This window comes from Haliotis rubra, unplaced genomic scaffold, assembly GCF_003918875.1.
Source record: "Haliotis rubra isolate DU_JTF1 unplaced genomic scaffold, ASM391887v1 Scf465, whole genome shotgun sequence".
NCBI lineage: Eukaryota > Metazoa > Mollusca > Gastropoda > Lepetellida > Haliotidae > Haliotis > Haliotis rubra.
The window spans coordinates 754,515-773,863 of NW_025767152.1; the positions used below are offsets into that span (position 1 = coordinate 754,515).

At 40.1% G+C, this 19,349-nt stretch overlaps 1 protein-coding gene across 8 annotated transcripts in view; it reads right to left on the reverse strand.

Moving 5' to 3' along the window:
* Positions 1–19,349, reverse strand: part of LOC124290437 (uracil-DNA glycosylase-like) — an 87,065-nt gene that overhangs the window by 5,642 nt on the left and 62,074 nt on the right. For 5 of the 8 annotated variants that reach the window (XM_046727142.1, XM_046727141.1, XM_046727140.1 and 2 more), the window contains 2 exons: positions 2,418–2,641; positions 1,196–1,243 (listed from right to left, as the gene is read on the reverse strand). In XM_046727142.1, the coding sequence (XP_046583098.1) occupies positions 1,196–1,243; positions 2,418–2,609 (240 nt within the window). In that variant the 5' untranslated portion in view covers positions 2,610–2,641. Of the gene's footprint in view, positions 1–1,195; positions 1,244–2,417; positions 2,642–6,073; positions 6,099–11,835; positions 11,944–13,462; positions 13,555–19,349 lie in introns of those variants that run through there. The other 3 variants (XM_046727137.1, XM_046727139.1, XM_046727145.1) reach the window with 3 other exon arrangements.

The following is a 19,349-nucleotide window of genomic DNA, read 5'->3' on the forward strand; positions in this document are numbered from 1 at the left end:
CTATTGCAGTAGTCTATGCGAGATGTGACAAACGCATTAACTAGAGTCTTGACTGCATCTGTACCAATATGCTTCTTGATCAAGCTGATGTTTCTCAGATGGTAGTAGCATGACCTGCATACAGCATCGATGTGTCGCTCAGATGACAAGGATGACTCAAAAGCCACACCTAGATTCCTTGCTTGAGAACTGGGGTTAACATCACAGTCACCAAGTTTCAATGGTGGGAACTGAAAGTTTGAAAGCAAAGATTTGGATCCAAAGATAATAAGTTCTGTCTTGTCGGCGTTGAGTTGGAGAAAGTGCGTGGACATCCAGTGCTGGATCTCCTTGACACAATCTACGATGGTCGCCTGAGCATTAGCAACAGAGGATGGGTTGAAAGGTCGGAAACCCATGTAGATCTGGGAATCGTCGGCATATAGATGAAATCCCAGATTGTATTTTCTGACAATGTCTCCTACAGGTAGGGTATACAAGGTGAATAGTATGGGACATACAAGCTTCTGCAGTCAGTTTCCTGGTCATATACAAGCTTCTGCTTCTGTGATTCTTTGCCGTCGATGATTACAGATTGGAATCGGTTGCATAGCTATGACTGAAATCACTTCAGAGCATCTCCAGTAACACCGACACGAGTCTCCAGGAGGGACAGCAGAATGGAATGGTCGATGGTGTCGAAGGCTGCTGAGAGGTCTAGTAGCACTAAGGCAGCTCCACCTTCAGAGTCGACAGACATTAGCAAATCGTTCTGGACACGTATCAGAGCAGATTCCGTACTGTGACCTAACTTGTAGGCTGACTGGCTACTACGCGCTCTATGAGCTTAGATAGAAACGTGAGGTTCGACACAGGGTTCTTTAAGGTATCAGGATCTAAACTAGGTTTCTTCAGGAGGGGTCTTATAAGTGCTTCCTTCAGACATGGAGGAACTTCACAACTTGTCAGTGAGAGATTTACAATTTGTGTTAAACAAGTATAGATCTCATCTTATATCTATCTTCAAAACGTGTGCAAATAAAATAATTCAAAATCAATGGCTATGTATAAAAAAACCCCAGGGCATTCCTTAAGAAATTCCTGGAATTTCCTGGAGAATGACCAGGAAACTGACTGCAGAACTTTACGCTGTAAAAGAACAACCCAATTGAACAATAGCGTGATGTCACTTGAGGTTTATAAGTGAGTTTCTCACCTGCCCGTCACCGTGGTATGGGTCTTGTCCAAGGATCACAACTCTCACCTAAAAAACAACACACATTGTCAACATGCCATTAAGAACGGTACCACTGTGTTGAAATCAGTAAAGTTGCCCCTTCTCATTTTTATTTCACAACACATCAACTGTTCAACCGTATAACCTTAAAATACAACCATATCCCCATTGACTGGATCCATGCTCATGATTTTAATCACTGGATTGTCTGGTTCAGACTCTTTGTTTATGGCCACCACGTAGTTTAATATTGCTGAGTACAGCGTTAAACGACAAATATACAATCAGGAATTCAGAAATATATCATATATATACACCCATGCATACATATACAGATTAGCCCGTGAAGATCCTGGTTAGAATGTGAATTCAGTAACCCATGCTTGTTGTTAGAGGTGACTAACGGGATCGGTGGTCAGGCTTGCTGACTTGGTTGACACATGTCATTGTATCCCCATTGCATAGATCGATGCTCATGCTGTTGATCAATGGATTGTTTGGTCCAGACTTGATTATTTACAGACCGCCGCCATATAGCTGAAACATTGCTAAGTGCTGCGTAAAACTAGACTCGCTCACTCACATATACAGAAAATCATAATATACTGTACATGTATATGCAGTAATAGGATTCCTGGTGTACAAAAAACATAACCGTAACCTGGGGTGGAAATAACCCATTGCCCGACGCCCGAGTCCAGTGTTTTTTTTCTGCCGGGCAAGCAAATTTGTATATCACACTGTACTGGTGTCCAATTGACTTTCCAATATTTATTATGTGGTTTATTTAAAAAATCAACAAGAAAACGGTCGGTATAGTGTAAAAATGATCAGGGCAGGTGATTTTACATGTGCCACTGTCCCGGAGTACACTAGCAATTTTAAAGTTCTTTCCACCACTGGTAACAAATTATACCTCTTCAGAGAGATCATGGGTAGGTTAAAATATCTCCTCAATATTGATGAAACACAAGGACAATTTAACCAACCAATATTTCAAAATATTTTCAGATTATCAATTAAGGACAATTTAACCAACCAATATTTCAACATATTTTCAGATTATCAATTAAGGACAATTTAACCACCCAATATTTCAACATATTTTCAGATTATCAATTAAAGTTTTAGTTTAAACAATCTGACGCCTTTACAGATTCAGATCTGTGACCTCACTTCAGACTTTCACAAAAATGTTTACCTTGTCAATTGGGGTCAGGTTAAAAGCATTAAAAATCTTTTCCTTTGGAGGAAAGATCTGCTTTGTTCCTGAGTAATCTTTCTCCAGCTGTTTCTGGAGGTCTTCAAAATACTGCTCTTGGAACACTTCCTGTAAGGCTTCTGTCCAGCTGCTTTCCGTTAGAAGGGACTTCAGGTCAAATGATGACGACATGCTTGCTTTCGCTTCTGCCACTTTTACAGGTGCTGAAGAGGAAACGAGGAAAACATGATCAGAGTATGGCAATTTAACTTCTTTTAGACATGTTTAACATCCTAAGAGAGACTTCAGTTTTTCCATATTTTCATGATATTACTAGGGTACAATTAACAGGAAATTGGCTGTAAATCTTTAAATGATGCCCCATGGAAGGTATTGTGTGCAAGACAGAGTGGTCAAGGTCATATCACATTAACTAGAAACCTACATTGTCCAGAATTAATCAAGGACACTTTTACAATACACACTATTTTTATCTTAAAATGTTAACATTTCGCTCAAAGGTTGTTTGTTTGTTTAATGCCACAGCCAACAATATTCTTGCTAAACATGTAAAGCATTATGTCTGGATTATACAATCCATAATAATAAATAAATAATAAAATGCAGATTTCTTCATGCGCCTTTTCCACGTCAGCAGATATGCTCAAGGCGCAACAATGACAAATTAAAAGAGTCTCCCACATTTATGCAGCAATATGTACAGGTCCAAAATAGAGTTCCTAATAATACATTGAAAACAGGTATGTTTTGAGTGCTGACTTGAATGTGGCAATGCTATCAGAAACTTTCAGATTGTATGGGAGTGAATTCCCCAAGGTTGGGGCTGCATATAAAAAAGTCCGGTTTCCAAAAGTTTTATGAAGTTTGGCACGAACAGAAACTCCTGATTGGATGATCGAAGGCAGCGCTTGTTTGAGTAAGGAGTAAGCAGGTCAGAGAGATATGGGGGAGCAAGTCCGTGACGGGTCATGTAGGTCAAGCAGAGGATTTTGTAGTCGCTTCTTGCCTTGATGGGGAGCCAGTGCAACTGTTTAAGAACAGGTGTGATGTGGCCATGTTTGGGAATGCGACGGATAATACGTGCGGCCGTGTTCTGCACCTTCTGTAACTTATCCAATAGCCTCTGACTGATCCCAAACAACAAGCTGTTGCAGTAGTCGAGCCTTGAAATCACAAGCGCCCGGACTAAGGCATGGGTGGCTTCAGCTGTAAGATATTGACGGATGTTGCTGGTGGAGCGAAGATGGAAATAGCAAGTCTTACAGATGTTGTTCACGTGTGTTTCCATTGACAGTGATGTATCAAAGTATATGCCTAGATCTTTGACAGATGTGCTTATAGGAACAACTGCATCGGCGATGGTTAGGTTCTTAATGGGACATCTTGAAATTTGGTGACTTGTTCCTACCAGAAGTGCCTCAGTCTTCGTGTCATTGAGTTTAAGCATATGAGTTGTCATCCATAACTTGATTTCCCCTGTGCAGTTTGTGAGTTCTTGAAGTGACTGATTTAGATTTTGCAGTGGTATTTTCTTGAGGAGTTGGGTGTCATCTGCGTAAGAGTGATGCGACATGTTGTGGACTGATGTGATGTTGGCAACATGACCAGTATACAGCAGGAACAGCAACGGTCCCAAAACAGATCCCTGTGGTACGCCATGTTTGAGAGTAATGCTGTCAGATCTGTCTTTCCCTATCATTACACACTGCCGTCTGTCACAGAGATAGGAGCTTATCCAGTTCAGTACTATGTCGTCAATTCCATACTGGGTTTTCAGCAGATTTATAAGGAAACTATGGTCTATGGTATCAAATGCTGAGGAGAGGTCTAAAAGGACCAATGCTGCTATGTCACCCCTATCTACATTCCGTCTCAACTCATCACTAACTTGCACTAAAGCTGTTTCAGTACTATGACATTGTCGGTATGCAGACTGATGCTTGTCCAATAGGTTATGATTGTCCAAGCGTTCCTTCAGCCTGATACTGACAGCCCTTTCCACAACTTTTGAAAGAAAAGAGAGATTCAATACCGCGCGGAAATTCTTGAAATCGCTACTATCCAAATTAGGTTTCTTCAGTAAAGGCTTAACAAAAGAGTTCTTGAATTCCTGAGGAAAATATCCGCTTCTGAGGCTTTTGTTTACAATGTCTGTTACAGTTGGCAAAAACAGATCAATATTTTCTAGAAGGAACTTGGTGGGAACTGGATCACCGGGGCAGGATGTTGGTTTTGATTTGGTCATAATAGTTCTGATCTCATCCTCAGAAAAAGGATCAAACCTATCGACTCCAGTGATTAACATCATCAGCATTCATTCATCAATGCTACCAGGGCATGCATCAACATGTTTAAGGAACAAAATAATTGTTGGTTTACTTTTATGCCCATTCAACCTTTTCCAAGCATTTATGGTGGCGGTGGGGAAGCTTAATGGTTAAAGCATCCGCTCTTCCTGCCGAAACCTCGGGTTCGATTTACCACATGGGGGGCGTGTACATGTGTCTGTGTGTGCAAAACATCAACTTCAATGTGGTCTTTACTCATTTTCAAAGGGGGGAGGGAGGAGAGAGAGGTGGATGGTGGGGGTGGGGCACTTCGAAAACAAACACCCATAAAAACCTGACTGCACAACATTTATTTGAGGTTCACAGTACTGGTATTTACTGTTGAAACCTGGCTACCTGAAAATGTTTACAGACCGCTGCCATATAGCTGGAATATTGCTGAGTGCTGCACAAAACTATAAACTCACTCATTCAAATGTACTGATTTAATTCACTAGTCATTTTATATGTATATAATTCATTAAAAACAAAAAAAAACATATTGCTACTTCATCAAACCAGCCCCCTCCATCCATGCTGTTGATCACCGGATTGTCTGGTCCACACTGGATTATTTACTGAATATTGCTGACTACAGAATACCTCATGCAATAAATTGAACGGGATCAACCACATACAGTTTCGGTTTTGGGTTGCGGAATATATAGATTCGTCTTCCTTTAGGGTACACGTCTGTATACAGAAACGTACCTGAGGTACCACAGGCGATCGATGCATTGGATACGCCCCTTATACTACTATAGGAACAAGGTAATTCACCCGCCGTATTGGACACCTCGATAAACCATAGGCGATCGATGCATCGATCGCCTGTGCGATAAACCTCTATTCACGCTGATTTCTCGCTTGACATGAATAAACATGGATATATTCAGCCACGTAAGTATTCGTTTTCGTTGTACAACTATATCTAAGTTTCATAAAGCCCCTTTATGTTGCCTTATTAGGCCGTTTCGACCGCTTATTGGCCTATATCGCATTTCTGTAACGCGTCCGGGCACTCCGCACCGAATGCTACCAAGCTCTCTGATTGGTCCATTTTACGATCACAACACAACGCTTGTTTCGTGGAGGGAAATTTGAAAAGTCCGAAATAAATGAGAAATGGCTTCCAAGAATTTAATATCATGGTAAGTAAAATTACTTTAATTGAAATATGAATTTGCAACGTCTTATATGGTTTTTGTGAAAGTTATCACACATGTATAATAATGAAAATAATATTTACAATTATATTTAGTATATGCATAACTGATTTAACATAAACATAACATAAACTCTACAAACCATAATGCCATTTTGATATCAAAATTTTGTCTTCTTCACCATCTGTAAAAAAACAACAACAAAAAACAACAACAATTAATGCTTTTATTGAATACATGTCATCAAATAATACTATTAGCCTCACTTGGAAAAACAACTCGTTATGAATGTTTTATTGAACCACCCAGAAAATATATTCCAATGTTGTTCATTAGAAAAGTAAGTAGTACTGTACAATTTGAAATTAACTCATCAGTGTGTATTTTTTAAGGATAATTAGACAAGTAATGATATTAAATGTTCTGTTATATGTCTGTTTAATATATTTGTGAGTGTGTGAGTTGATTTTATGATGCAGATTTCAAGACTTTTTCACTTATATTGCAGCCACTAGTATTATTAATAGGTAAGATGAAAATCTGCACCACAATTGTGGTTTGTAAAGCGATGAAACCTGCGAGCATTGACTTGAACTAGTGAACCATTAGTGATACACTGAAAGTCAATGTAAGATTGCATAAAAACCCTGACTGCCTATAGAAAAAATCTCTGCTGCAAACTGCAGGATTAGAACTCTGAACCTATTGGTTCAAAGGAAAGTTTGCTAACCACATGTTTTTTTGTGATATGTAACTGGATATCTAATTGAATTGAATTTACCAAAGTACTCAATATTTGCAGGTTACAGGAGACTTATGCAGAGAATCATACAGAGTCTATTCCAGTCTTACAGGTACTAGAAGCTGTGAAGCAAAACTTTGCAGATATTACTAATAAAAGAGCAGTCGGCGGATATTTAAAGGTCACATGCAACCAAAAAATCAAACATAATTAAAACACAATTATCACTTATTCATGACATATAATATACATTGCTGGTTACGAAAAAATATATAAACAAAATTATAAGCGTACAATCGCAAATCGAAAGTGCAAAATTGTGTACTTCGGTTTACTTCCCAAGAAACGAAGCAGCCGGGATACCGAACCCAGTCAGAGCGGGTGGGTTTGAACTCAAGTGTAACGGCTGGTTCATTTGCAGATGCCTTCACGGCTAATTGTGTGTGTAAATATATAGAGATGTTGGGGTTTGTAAATACATGCTCATTTTTTGTGTATAACATTTTGCAATCAACAGACATCATAACATGTCATGTGTTCAAGCATCACACCTGCTTGTCTGTGTAATTACATAATGTGACAAAGACCGAACTCGGGCCATAACTCAATGCATTTTGTTTATGGTGTATAGCCTGATTGGTGTTAAGTTCAAATTGCATGTGGTCAGTGATAGCAGCTGTGTATTGAATATTGTCATTAGCAGACAGGCAGGCAGACACACAGGTGTCAATAAAACAAGACATTGAGTCTTGTCTGTGACAACGACATATCTATATCACAGTTAGACATTCTGACATTGCTTTTAAGTATCGAACTGAGAAAGTGTCTCGGTAAGACTGACTGACTGAGTTTAGTTTTACGCCGCTTTTAGCGATATTCAAGCAATATCACGGCGGGGGACACCAGAAATGGGCTTAACACATTGTGCCCATGTGAGGAATCGAACCCGGGTCTTCGGCGTGACGAGCCAACGCTTTAACTTCTAGGCTACCCCACCGCCCCGTCTCGGTAAGAAGAACGTGTGGTGAAATAGACAAATGAAATTACATAAACAGTTAATTTACTGTCATAACATATAAAAAGCTCGCGCCTGTTAGATATCAACAAAACATTAGAAAAATAGCTCACACCAAAGCCTTCACCGAGTACTCACCCGACAAGCTGCGCGAACCTATTTACTTGCGCACGTGCTATGAGCGCAGCCCAGCTGTTGAAACAGCTTTTTTCATCGCGTTATTTTTCAACTTTGAAACCTATCAATGCCATTACACTTCACAACATTCCAGAAATTCTTCCTCCTTGCTTCTTTGTTATGCAAAGAAGCGAAAACTGTTTAAAGTTTGCAAAGAGTACGGACGTCAAGTGTAATGGCCACTCTATACTTCTTGAAGTCAACATGTCAAATAATGGGGTCACAGACATTGTGGTCGCTCGCAAAATTGTAACTCAATATTGTGGTTGCCTTCAACGATCACTATGAACAGGAATGGTTTAGACAACTTCATTACTGTCCCCCGTTACGCGTACAAGTACCTGAGAGGGGGTCACTCATTCGCGTGACTGCCTGATCACAGACAGGGAAGTTCTGCATGTCACACAAAAACGCGTCTAAAAGTGTTATTTATGAAAATAATGAAACAAAATTTTGCTACAGTCATTAATAGGTGTTCAAGTCATTGATTGGCATGAATGAAAACGTGTAAAGTAAACATTATTTGACAAAAATGTGCAAAATCTAAGCAATATTTGACAATATTGAACAGCGAATTTCACCCTATGTGCATATTTTTCAGAAACTTACATTTAGTATTTTCTGAAAGCTCATTCATCGCAGATTCAAATTATATATGCAGCTTTCGAGGCACACCTACGCACACCCGTTTGTTATTGTGTTGAAACATGTTTACTTTCTTAAAAACTGCGCGAACCGTCTCGCGTAGAAGTGACTGGGGAAGCGAGTCATTAAGAGGAGGTAACTGATGCCTGACTAAATTGCTCTGTCAAAACATTCGTCTTGTGACTTGGACTGTCAGAAGCGTACGTACTATATAGGGGGATATTTCTATTGCGTTACAACAAAGAGGATATAATAAATTAATACACATTTACGAAAAACATTTTTTTCATACGGACTATATTTGGTGGAAGTATAATCATTGGAAAAAGGACTAAGAGAGGTGGTCACTTCTACCGGTGTAAAAACAATGCGCCGGCTTAAGTTTTTAGTTTGCTGTTATATTGGTCGGTTTTTGACGACAATTTTCACCCATGTGCCATTTTCACAGAAATATGATTTTAATATTTTCTGAAAGCTCGTTCAATGGAGATTTACCTCGTGTAAATAGTTTTTCATGCACACGAACGTACATAGGTGTGCCGTCGCGTTGAAACGTGTGCTTTCCTCCCACAGCTCGTCATAGACATAGCCAAACATATCGTCCTCGCAGACCCGTTACGCGTACGAGAGACGCCTCGCAAAAGCAAGTGCACGACTGTTTGTGAGAGGGTCACTCGTAGGCGTTGACTACCTGTCGATTGACCACATATTTCATCCAGTAGCACACAAACAACTCTAAGTACAATTTATAAAAAACAAAAAATCAAACCCGAACATACGTTGACATGGAGAAGTACATACTTCATTGAGCTTTGAAATATATATTAAATATCCCAGACATTTGTTAAGGAAATTAAGCTAAGTATAAGCAGAAGTAGTCAGTTTTTCACGACAATTTTGACCTATGTGCCAATTTCACAGAAATATGATTTTAATACATTCTGAAAGCTCATGCAATGGAGATTTACCCCATGTAAATACATTTTCATGTACACGAACGCACATAGGTGTGCCATCGCGTTGAAACATGTCTACTTTCACTTTAAAACCAGCGGAAGTCTGGGCTAGTACAAGCAGCCGCACAATGGAGATTTACCCCATGTAAATACATGTACATACACATGCATGCATCGCGTCGTCATATGAGCGAAATATTCTCAAGCACGACGTTAAACCCAATTTCACCTCACCTCACCTCAAAATCATGCAAGATGAAAATCGAAATGATTAAATAAACATATATGGTAATGTCCAGGAATATGCAGGAGAAAATTCTGACCCTATTTTTTTCCATTTTCATAGCTTCATAGATCTTAACATGAACGCCAGGAAATTACCGGTTCTGAAGATCTGCTGAAACAAAACAACCATCTTACAAAGTATACCTATTGATAGGCCACTTTGCAAAAACGTGAAGTCCATTTCAGACGTCCCCCGACGTTATATTGCTGGAATATTGCTCAAAGCGGCGCACAACTAAACTCACTCACTCTCTTTAAAGAAAAATTGGAATACTTTGACAGTTTAGCTTGGACACTCGACATAGAATGGACAGTTTTACGTGGATACACGTGTCTTCGATCTCATCAGAGTGTATGGGTCACCGGCGACAGTCTCTACAGCCTATAATGAATATATTATATTATATAACTAAACAATAATATTGAGATAACAGTTGATAGCAACAGTTCGGTGCAAGGCACGGCCACAGAGCATAAAACAACATTAAACATGAACAGCTTACAGAGATACTGTCATTATTTACGCCCGCTCCACTCGTCCATACAACCAGGAAGTAACCAGTGTTCTACGTCCGTCATCGTACAAGAAGGGGGAGGACTCGTGCAGTAACAGTCCATTATATTTCCACATCACTACGGTCGTGGACAGGTTAAAATCTGGGCTCAATTTACCCTCTTGTGTTCCAAGTATGCTTCATTTTCTATTTATAGTTATGTTACCATATGTTGGGACAAGCTAACATAATCTTTGCATATTAATGTTAGATACCTTTATTCTAAGCATCGTAGTATAAGATCTATCCATGGGATAGAAAAGTCATCTTTACAATACAGTGCATTGAGAAAGGTACAAATAAATCGATGAATGTCACTCGATGCTGATGCAGCTGAGAATAATTACAACAGAATTTGTTTTCGAGACTTATTTTCATCTTCATAATTGTCGCTGTAGTATATCAAAGAGGTTTCATTCCTTTATATATATGCGAGTGCTATAACTATGAAAACTAGTTATGGTTCTATTTTTGCTGTTTATTTTAATGGCAACTTTGCAACTTTGCAACTCTCTCGTTTTCTGGCTGCAAATCTTGACGTTAGACTGACTGAGTTTGGTTTTCCGCCGCTTTTAGCAATATTCCAGCAATATCACGGCGAGGAACACGAGAAATGGGCTTCACTCATTCTACCCATGTGGGGATACGAACCCGGGTCTTCGGCGTGACGAGCCAACGCTTTAACCACTAGACAACCCCACCGCCCTGTTGACTTTACCTGGAGTGCTGATATCAGAGCGTGCTGCTTTGAACACAGTGTTTGGTCATGTTCGTAACACTGGAAACTAAACAATAACATTAAGACAGCAGTCTACAGAAACAGTCCTGTCCCAAGCGTGGGAGAATATTTAGCAGCATACGAAAATGAACAACTTACAGAAATAACTCTCACTGTGTGCAGGCCATCCATTCGTCCAGAGTTATAAAGATACGAAGAATAAGGAATATGAAGGCATAAATTTCGCTATGATTGGCTAGGCAGGGGTTGAAAAATCCCATCGCCCGACTCCCGGGACAAGTCAGTTTTCCTTTCGGGCAATCAAGTAATGTCATCTTACTTGTCCGTGGGCTACTAGATAATTTCCATTTATGGTTTCAAACTGCAAATAAACTTTGATTTAATTTCAAACTGCTCAAAATGTAGCTATTACATTTCGCAATGATAATAAAGTACAGTTATCTTTCTTTGCTATTTATCACTTTTCAATAAATAGTCCAGTAAACATTAACATCAAATACCATGTTGATATATTCTTTCATAATTACACCATCATGACTATTTCATAAAATCAGGGCAAGTGGAAACTTAGTCAGGGCAAGTGACTTTTTAAAATATTTTTGAACCCCTGCTAGGATTAATGTTTACCGATAGTTGCCTTGATTTCCCAAACTATCAAAACAGATACACAATTGTCAGTAAGGGGAGTCCTGTAAATTCGACCTTTGGGTTGAGGTAAAAAATCGTCAGTAATTAGGTACTACATACTTTTCTGGTACTGAATAATGTAACAGACCTGTGTTCTGTCTTACCTCCCTTCCAAAGTCCGTAATAGGTAGAACACTATTGATGATATCCAAGTGCCCATAAGCTCGACAGCTTTCGCTTTAACAGGAATTGCCCGGAAAACTATTTATAGCTTATGACTCACTTTGTCGCTCGGCGTTGAAGTGATTACCAGGCATGACGACCTGAGCTGTGTTGCATGAATTGCAGTTGTCAATAGAAATAAGCCACACACGTCGAGAGATTCAAATCTTGAATAAACCTATACAGACTTGTCTATATCTAATAACTAGATGTTTAAGATAAGACGAATGAAAATATGAAGATGATAATTCCAGCAGATTTGTTTCGGGTTATATTTTTCCAAAGTTGCTTTGATTTATCAAACTATCAAAACAGATATACAGTCGTTACTTACTAACTATTCACTAAATTCCTGTTACTGATTAATGTAACTGATTAATCTGAAAAATAATGTTATAAATCGAAAGTACATATACTGTGTATGAAAGACACATTCAATGATCCCTCAAAGTCATTACCGGATTACCAACCTGAGCCAATTCATTCCACATTTCAGAAGCCATGCTATAAAACAGATGCTTAACTGAACATTTGTAAATATCATAGATATATCTTGAGGTTGCCCCTGCACATATCTTTAACATTATTTTGACACTTTAAAAACACACACAAAAATCACAAACTTGCATTAAAACATTGTTTATGAACGTTTATGAACTGGAAATGAGAGGAAAATGAAATATCGGAAGAATGGAACATGAAACACCATTCCGAACTATGAACACGCAAAACACCGAATACCCCACAAAAACAATAAATGCTCACAGACCTGGTTTATGAAAAACAAACGTAGTAAATCTAGATGAGTTAGATAGCTACAATGGATACTGATATTGATGTTGACTAATATGGACAAATGTCTTCTGTATTTAGACTTATTACATAAAAATATTATTGTTAATACCTAATAAAGGAAAACGATAAAATCTGCAATTCCTAAATGTCAAAGAATTTGGAAATAAAAAACTAAAAGCTCGGAATAATTACGACGACAGAATATGTTTCCAACAAATTAATTTCATCATCATAATTGTGTAGTATATGAAAGAGGTCTCATTCGTTTATGAAATACAGCAATGAGTGATTGTTAAAACTATTAGAATCATTCAGAAATAGAGTTAGCGTTCAAGTCTGAAGTAGTTCTGCTGTTCATTAGCCAACATTAAATCCTTCAGCTTGGCTCGTAATAACACGAATTGGTCACGAATGAAATGCAGCTCGTCAACTCTACAATGAAACTCAATTCGTCAACTCTCGCTAGTTTCCGGAACACGAGTACTTTTATAGAAGACTATTGACATTATAAAAAACATCATCTTCAAGATACTTGTTTTATATGCTTTATAAATGATTTGATTTGAGTTTTACTGTACATCTCCTTTACGTGGAGCGTTGATATCAGAGGGTATGAAGTAGCTTTGAACTCAAGTGTTTGGTCACCAGTAACAGTAAATCATGACATGTTCGTAACACTAAACAATAACATTAAGACAGCAGTCTACAGAAACAGTTATATCCCACGCATGGAGACAGTGGGAGAGTATGTAACATTGAATACGAACAACTTAAAGTGAAACTCTGATAGTGTGCGGGCGTCCATCCGTCCATACAACCAGGAAGTTACCCGGGTTCTACTTTCGTTATCGTGTATGAAGGGGGACAACTCGTACGATAACAGTCTATTATATATCGACATCACCTTACGTTGTGGACAGGTTCGAATCATGGTTCTCGTCAACAGTCTTCTTTTAATACTTTGTTTCAGTTTGTATTCCATATTTGGTTACCAACTTAGAAACTATCCTAATCTATGTATGGTATTTTGATGGATCCGAGGATGAGGTCAATTCATTGGATTCCTATGGCATGCTTGCCGCATGATTTGACTGTTAATGACATTAGGCACTGTATGGGCAGACCTATCGGCGTACAGTTTGTAAAACATGACAGCCGATTTGAGAAAACCTTCATAGAAGACAGGTGTACTATTTGACATCGAACATGTGATACATGCGTTTACTGTATAACCAACATACATTACGGTATTTAATTTATTATATACCTGTTTTAGACACAGTAGTCCTTGTATCCGACTGCGCGTGAACACACAGACAGAAACACGCACACACACACACACAGATAGACAGAAACACGCACACACAGACAGAACACGCACACAGACAGACAGACACACACACAGACATAAACGCAAACACAGACAGAAACACGCACACACACAGAGACTGAAACACGCACACACAGACAGAAACACACGCACACACACAGACAGGCACACGCACACACACAGGAACACGCAGACGCACGAACACATACATCGACCACAAAAATACTCAAAGAAACTGCACATACACAAGGATTAGAAAATGTACTCGATAAATATGCACAGTTCAATAAAAGAAAAGCCGACATTAGCAAGAGGGGTTAAACAACAAACAAACAAATCACATGGTCAGGCAGGCGTCTGCAGGAGAACGTATTGATGATGAATATCATACTCAACGTCGTCAGTAGCCTGTTGGCGAGAATGCTCATGGTGCATTATCGCTTAAAGCAACCTAAAACCATACCCACTCACTTACTGATAGGTTCATTGTTAATGTCACTTTTCAGATCATTGTTCTTTTCATTGCTCCGTTCGTCGTTCAAATCATTGTTCATGTCACTGTTCAGTTCATTAAACATGTCACAATTCCTTTCCCTGTTCATGCCCTTTTGCGGCCACGCCCATGGTTGAACGTGAAATAAGTAACTGAAAGGACAGACTGAAATATCCCCAATGGCCTGAATTGTCATCCTCGATAATCTCCAGGGTATACGTTACGATAACTCTCCACTATACCCTGGATGCATCTACGGCTCGGCCGGATGATTTTTTTACCTCCCTTGGCTTGCTTTATATCCAAGCAGGTGTCTACGCTAGGAAGTTGAGCGTACCAATCACAACTCACTTTCGCTTTTTAAATGATCTAATCGATCAAACTTGTCAAAACAATAATACATTGTTGCAGATACTCTGAAAGAAGCAGTTCTTGCATATATATATTTAAGGTTTCATACCTGCGAGTTTCTCAGTATGTTTTCCCCCCAAATCTGAGTCGCACTGCGAACAAACTTTGGCGGCTGCCACCGCTATTTTTGTTGACACTGGCAAGCTCGGTTGTAGCGGCGGCTTATCTGAATGGCTACAGTTAGAATGCGGAGCCAGCAAAGGGAGGTAATAAAATCATCGGACCGAGCCGTAGATGCATCCAGGGTATAGTGGAGAGTTACCGTAACTTATACCCTGGAGATTATGGAGGATGGTGAATTGTCAGCACAGTGTTTATCTTTAAAGTTGATCAGCTGTGTGTGTATCCATCCATTAACACACACAAACACACACACACACACACACACACACACACACGCAGGCGCATCCATCCATCCATCCATCCATCCATCCATCCATACATACATACATACATACATACATACATACATACATACATACATACATACATACATACATACATACATACATACATACATACATACATACATACATACATACATACATACATACATACATGTGCATGATAAAGATAATATCTAACGATAATGAAAAATGGATTATATCATTCACATAAATATAACATTGTCATGCACATGTCGCTAGTTTCCGGTCGCTTAGTTTCTAATCACATGTACCCCAATTGAAACGGCAGAAATGGATAACCTCGAGTACAGAGCAGTCGTAAGGGTTTAGTCCAAGAGGGCCACCCGGCGAATCACATTGAAGAGCGATTGACAGCAGTACAAGTATTGAGTCCCATTGGGTACTTTTTGATAGCCCCTCGTACATACAGTCGATAACGATGATTGTTCTCGACTTTAAATTACTAAATGGCTGCTGTTTGGAACCACTGAAAATTAAATAAGTAGCCGCTAAATGTTTACTTTCAGACGACGAGACCCGACAAGAAGACTAAGGTCAAGAAGAGGCAGGATGAGACACACTCCGCTACAATGCGACAGCGTACATTCCGTTTCGAACTCACCCCAGGTCGGTACATCCTGGTTCCTTCCACAGGCGATCGTGAAGGACACAGAGACGTCCTAGCACGGGTGTGTTGCCCTTATCTAATGCCCTACTGCAGGTAACTTCATTCAACGGGTAAAAAACCCAGTATGATGTCTTAGGTAATACTCCATAGACAAACACACACCACCCCTTCTTTACCTTCCTTTGCGTGCATCTCTGCTATTTGCCTTTCAGAGATTCTGTTGAATTTATGACGTAATAACTTCACGTATACGTGCATTAATGCCATCATGATTTCACGTTGAAGAAATGCCAATATGATTTCACGTTGCATAAATGCCATTATGAATTCACGTTGCATAAATGCCATTATGATTCACATTGTATAAATGCCATTATGATTTCACGTTGCATAAATGCCATTAGGATTTCACTTTGCATAAATGCCATTATGATTTCAAGTTGTATAAATGCCATTATGTTTTCACGTTGCATTAATGCCTTTATGTTTTCACGATGCATAAATGCCATTAAGATGCAGTAAACCAAGAAGAGTCAGTCTTCTCAAGACGTCTAGTGGGATACGTCAACATTCTTTTTGGAGGACCTGGATCAGTTCTTGTCGGTTGGCTGGGAGATGTTTTTGATGTCGCACACGACCATCCATAACATCCCAGAAGTGTTTCATGAGGGACTTATTTGTGTAGCGCAGGCGAAGGCAAGACCTTGACATTGAGGGCAGCAAGGAAGCTCCGGCTGTATGGGATCTGGGGTTGTTATGTTGATACAATTGAATGAAGAATGTCACCCATGTAACGCTTTAAAATATCGCTGTACGATGACCAGTGATGTTCTCATCTGCTAACAAATTCCTCCCCACACCACAACACCCCTCCACCATACCTCATGACCTCCTATATGCAACATGCCGCCGTTTGTTGTCTCTTTCGGTGTTGAAACTCGGGAGTCGGGTTTGATCAGTCAAGACGACCCTCTGCCAGCCACGTCGCTGGCAGTCTCTGCCGACACGCTACCTATAGTTGTAATCCGCAGTCTTTCGAGTGCTACGTCTCCTGGCTAATTGTCTGTCGCCTTACTATATGCCCAAAGGCATTTGTCACTTATGACGCCACGCCAGGGGCATCCACTGACAAGGTGTTGGACAGTCTCTGTAAATTCATTACATAGTTGACATTTCATATTGATATTTTCTTTAAGAATAACAGGGGGCGGTGGGGTAGCCTAGTGGTTAAAGCGTTGGCTTGTCACGCCGAAAACCCGGGTTCGATTCCCCACATGGGCACAATGAAGCGGCGTAAAACTAAACATTTTGGCGATTACAAGTGGGAAGAGACTGGTCCTGAGCCGCAAAAAGGAAGCCCTCAGTTTCACATTTAAGACCAGCCGACTTGATCAAGGCGAAGGAGTCGGTGGGACTGTTATTCTGTTCCACACACTCCATGTACACACGATGCAATGGCTTCTCAGAAAGCTTCTCCACAAAGGACCGACTCTGGGCAGACTTGGTGAATAACTTCACCTTGTTAGCTCCCATCGCTGTACCGTCGTCAGCAAAATCAACCTCAAATTTCAGATTCTGTCGAACAACCTTGGCACACTTAAAATAGCTGTGGAATTCCTTGCATCACCAGAGGATCATCCGATAAATATGTGCAAAGTACACAATAAAATTCTATCATGAAGAGCTTCGACATTAATCAAACCCCTACCTCCAGAATTGATTGGTATATATAAACGGTTAAGGGAGGAACGAGGGTGGTGATGCTTCTGGTCAGGCAGTCAAGACTCTGGATGTCTTGTTTTGTCCAATCAACTACTCCAAAGGAATAGGGAAAGACTGGCACAGCAAAAAGTATTGGTACTCTGGAGCTTGTCTCGAACTTGCATTCCAAGATAGGCATAGGCCTGATCTTCCACAAGATGCTCAATAACTCCCCGTAATTTGACTGATCCACTATTAACTACCATTCCACTTTTCAAATGAAGAGTATTACATTTGTCGAGTCCAAATGTCATGCCAATATCTTTAGAACAAGGAGAACCTGTTCTTTCAAATTGGCATCTCCTTTGGCAAGGATCTCGATGTCATCCATGTAAAGGAGATGAGTAAGTGGTGTGAGGGATCTGTGTTGAGGAGGTCTGGGCTGGTAACCCTCCGCTTTATTGAGCAGGAAGCTCAAATGATTTCGAGACAAACAAATAAGCAAAGGACTGAAGGAGTCCCCTGAAATATTCCCCTTCTGATTGGAATAGATTCCGAAGTCTGCACCTGCCCTTGCGAGTACATCTCAAATTGAGTCGACCAGCAACTCATTAAAGACTTGAGTAAATCAAGTAGTCGCTCGGGGAGGTCAATACAACGCAGACACTTAAGAATCCATTCACGAGGGACAGAGTCTATGGTTTTTTTTAGTCAATACAGCACATGGAGAGGTTGCAGTGATATGTTTTAGCCTCTTCCAAAATCATTTTCTGTACACGAAGTTGATCCTTTCACCCCAACATCCCTTCTTGCTCTTCTGCTCTATAAATTAAATCATTGGCAGAACAGTAGGATGACACGAGGTTTGTCAAACACCCTATAAATATTTTATACTGAGTATTCAAACATGTGATAGGGCGGAAATTTTTGGGATTAGTCAAGTCTCCTGTTTTGGGAAGGAGTATTGTGCGACCTTTGCAGAACCATGGAGGAACATCACCTGTGTCCACGAGAGAATAGAAACAGTGAAGTAATGGTGTTTGGACACAGGGGAACAGTTTCCTGCTCAGCTGCTCAAGGGCCCATTGTTTTCCCCTTGATCACTGGATGTCAATCTCAACGGCCCGTCGTATTATCAATCTCAATTCCCTGGGGATCATACGAGTCTTGCAGCCACTAGGCGCACCGTGTTAGTGTGGCGTTCCCATCCTTACAAGGTACCCATTCACACCTGGGTGGACTGGGACAAATAGTCACAGGACTTTGTCCAAGTTTACTGCACATTGCTGTACCCGCAACAAGATGTTTGCATGTATTCATGTGGCCACCATCTGGTCATTTACCATCGGATTCGTGGGTTCTTTTAAGTGTACAGGGTTGTGTACTGTACACTAGGGGTTGTGACAACACTGAAAGTGTCTGCACACGAAGTAGACTCCAAGGTTTTTACACCCGGTCACAGGTGGGCTCGATCCCGTCACCTCAAGCTCGCTGGATCACTAGAGGGGCGCCTTACACAGCTCGCCGACCAAGTTTTGTTCAGAGGGAGTGTCCCATGTGTCTTCGGTATAACACGTGCAGTTTTGCCTCTTAAGGCAGTTCCTGTTTACGCAAGAAAAGGTGCCGTGAACGTGTATGACTATCAGAGTATTGTTGTATTTGGACGATACGGTTTGCACTGATTTATTTCG